The sequence below is a fragment of the Pundamilia nyererei genome, unplaced genomic scaffold (assembly GCF_000239375.1).
Source record: "Pundamilia nyererei isolate P.nyererei 1_Seehausen unplaced genomic scaffold, PunNye1.0 scaffold00014, whole genome shotgun sequence".
Classification (NCBI taxonomy): Eukaryota; Metazoa; Chordata; class Actinopteri; order Cichliformes; family Cichlidae; genus Pundamilia; species Pundamilia nyererei.
Genome location: NW_005187415.1, coordinates 5873362 through 5877014, shown reverse-complemented (window position 1 = coordinate 5877014; position 3653 = coordinate 5873362). Strand labels below are relative to the sequence as shown.

Sequence of the window (3653 nt, the reverse complement as noted above, 5' to 3'; positions counted from 1 at the left end):
GGCCTGATGGTGGAATTGAACTCAGGACCTTCTTGCTGTGCGGCAACAGTGCTAACCACTGTGCCACCGTGCTGCTATAAAGTGCAGTTATAAAGTGTTGCTGTGTTAACGGGGAGAGGATATTTCCAGGTGTGGATACATCATGAGTAGAAAGAAAGAGGGCTGTAAGAAAAGTGTACACCCCTGCAGGCCCGAAAGGAAGAGACAAAAGACAGCAGAGAGAAGCAAGATTTAAAATAATAATAATAAAATAATTGAGTAATAAGATGGAGGAAAAATGTATAAGACTGAATGACAAAGAATAAGAGAAAAGAAATCTGTATTTATGAATGCGGCAGATAAAGTGTGTGTATGTGTTTGAAATAAATTAACTGCATTTGCATAAAGGACTGTTTGTTCTCAAAGAGAAGGAGATGAAAAATGTAACAGTTCTACTTTAACTAGCCTTGGGTTGTGGTGTGTTCAATGCCATGTTGTGTTGCAGAGCATTGCAAAGTATTGCAAAATGATCTATAAATACAGCTCCTCCTCCAGTAGGAGCAGCAGCCAAACAGAAGTTAACTTTGGTAAAGTGGAGGCTGTTTGTAACTTTGGGCTGATGGGGAGCTACACTGTAACAAAATACTGGGATATTATTTCTTTTTCTTTTTTTTTTTTTAAATATGTTTTCTGTGTGTTTTGTGTGTTCACAGTGTTCTCCAACAAGCCACCTCTCGCCTGGCGTGAACGCCTGTGTGGGCTTGTTAACTAATCTGTGTTGAGGACGAGGTAAAGCAGGTGAAAACTAAAACGCAGAGTCGACCAGTTGCAAACATCCTTAATGAAAAACAGGCCGGAACGATTTAACGATATAAGGAGATAAACTGAAAAAAATAAATAAATGTCAGACAAATGTCCTACCTGCGAATGCGGGGAGGTTTTGGAGGTGGAGTGTCCCATGTATCATCCGATAATTGGTTGCTTGCTTTGTCAGGACTGCTTTCATCCTGGACACACACACAAGAGTAACAAAATAGTTGGACACGACATTTGTGAAAAGTGGAAAATAAGGGAAACCCTCTTATTTTTCCTTCCTGTCATATTTAGATGATGGAAAGCAACTACAATCATCCCTACTTTTAGTTAATCAATATATTTAATTTTTTGTATACCTGTTTGCATATTTACATGAAAGATGAAGCTTATTTTTCATCAAGGCCTCTGGACTAACCCTCTTTCTTCTCACCTAAATGTTCCTGAAGCAGAGGTAACAAGTTGCTACAAAGTTGCTTCACCAAACGATGAAAGACTTATTCTGAAAGAAGCCCTCCCCCAAACAACAATTTTTCTCTCTCTTCCTCTCAGCTCTCATCTTTCCTCTTCTCCCCTGTGACTCATTAGTTTGACTCCCTCCCCACTCTGGTAATGAGAAGATGACAGGCCAACTTCAGTTGTCAAACTCATGACATAGGGGTAAACCGGGCCATTTGAACGCTCTAGTCTGCCGAGGAACTAAATTCTGATCTAAGAAAAGAGGGCAGGAACACAGCTTCTTTGGCTCCGTATGTCCACGTATGTTGTGAGAACCGATCTAGTGGGACGGTTTCCTGTGAACAAAGGCGGGCGTGAGCGTGCGGAGAAACATGTGGGATGCGTGTATGTGGAGGCTTATTGTTCCCAATGCCACAGAGATCACCTATGTGGGTGTTTTAGTCACCAACAATGGCTGACTGGACATGAGTCAATGCATGTATGGACTGAGTCAGTACAGCACAGCAATACTGATGTGCTGTTTGTGCGTGCAGCGTTCTTCTTGGACTTGCAACTAAGTGAGATAACAACAGGGTCACGATCAGCAGCTACAGACTTGTGCTGCAGTTTATGTCACGCTTGGTGCAAACCACACCTTATCCTTAAATGATTAATAGCATCAATTTTAAAACAAGGGAAGTAGTGATACAGTTTCTCCACATTTTAGAGCCGCTCAAAGATATATTGAGCTCCACTTTACAAAGTATGCCAGCAGATTCTTTTCTAATGTCAAAAACAGTTGTGTCCGTCTGTGTGACCGTGTCTTGCGAGGGTCGCCCTTTCCCAACGGATGTGTTTTTCTATTCTCAGACTCAGAGTGCATTATGGGAGAGAAGTGATGTCACCAAAGCTTCCTAAGCAGGAAGTGAGCTTCTGGATTGCTGCCAGCACACTGTCTCATCAGCTCTGTATCCCCCCTCCCCCCACACCTCCCACAGTCTTAAGATTTGCCAATCTTAAAAGCTCTCTCATTGATTCCCATTTCCACCATGTCTATGTTTTCACAGGTCAGGTGGAGCACTCATTTCTTGATGTTACCTCACCTGATGCTGCTTTGCATCATTTTAATTTCTCTTTAGGATTAAAAGGCTGTGAAATGGCACCACCTCAACACAGCTAGCACCTAAAGCTTCCCATCTTCTTCAGGCAGAAACGTTTGACACAGAAACTGGTTGCATTGCTTCAGAGGCCACTGGTGTAAAATGCTGATGGGTATTTGTGTATCATGTTGCATATGCTGCACTTAAACTTGCATTTGTGAGCTTGTTTCTCTTAAAAAGCAACTGAAGCAAACATGCCTCAGAAAGAGGCAGCAGATTTATGGTCTGGTATTTTATCTGCTCACAATACATTTATTATTACATGCAATTATTCTTCACTTACAGTAACAGCAGTTTCTGTTTATATCACTTAATGTGCTCTACTGATTTCAGCCTCTTACAGTGAAGCTTGTGCAGTCCTTCTATGGTCTAGCTGTCTAAATATAGAGCAGCTTGTAGTCTCTTTAAGGCTGCTTGATGGGATGACAGGAAGAATCTATAGTTAAATGATAATTTGTGTTCCAAAACGAGATTAGAGCATGAATATTTAAAAACACAAAGTTTTGGTGTCTTTCAAGTTTGGGAAATAATATTTGTCCCTCTTTTTTGTGTTGTTTTGTTCTTTAGGCTGGGTATATGCTGTGCACTGTCCTAAATGAAAGGTCATTATGAAAAAACATGGCATCGGTTCATATCAAAGTGTCCATATCTATGAGCCAAGTAGCGAAAGAAAAGAAAAAAAGAAATCCATTCCCAGTTGTAGCAGCCCTATTCAAACTTGAGGACGAAACACAGAAGAAGAAATTCTCATACAGTCTACATACATCAAGCTTTAGTTTCAGTTTATTAGACCTACGTTGTACAGTGTCATTTGCAACAAACTTTGATCATATGAGAAAAACTTTTTTGGCCATGGGAGGAGGACCAGAGACAATTCAGGACACTTTGTATAGAGCGCTTGTGTATTTGGGGGCAATAGAGGATAATGTAAAGCAATTTAAAATGAGGTCAGTGGTAAGTGACAGAGCAAAGCGCTTCCAGTTGTTTTTAAATAGCTGAAATTGTCTGCAGTCCTCAGAGTACTCTGTACAGAGATATCTCTCGTTTTAAGCACAATCACAATGACTCTTCTTTTTCTGTCTGTAAACAAAAGTTTTCTTTAGACCTCTCCACACCATCTTCTCCCCTGTGACTAATTATCTGTATTTTTTTCCCCTCCACTCCCAGTAAGTTACTCAGCGACATCCTGTCTTGCTTTAACACTACAGAGCATGCACAGTGTGTGTGTGTGTGTGTGTGTGTGTGTGTGTGTGTGTGTGTGTG

General features: G+C 40.9%; 1 protein-coding gene across 1 annotated transcript in view; it reads right to left on the bottom strand.

Moving 5' to 3' along the window:
• ptpn12 (protein tyrosine phosphatase non-receptor type 12) overlaps positions 1-3653 on the bottom strand; it is a 53313-nt gene that overhangs the window by 17576 nt on the left and 32084 nt on the right. The window contains exon 11 of the mRNA XM_013908760.1: positions 901-1073. Coding sequence (XP_013764214.1) covers positions 901-1073 — 173 coding nt within the window. The remainder of the gene's footprint in view (positions 1-900; positions 1074-3653) is intronic.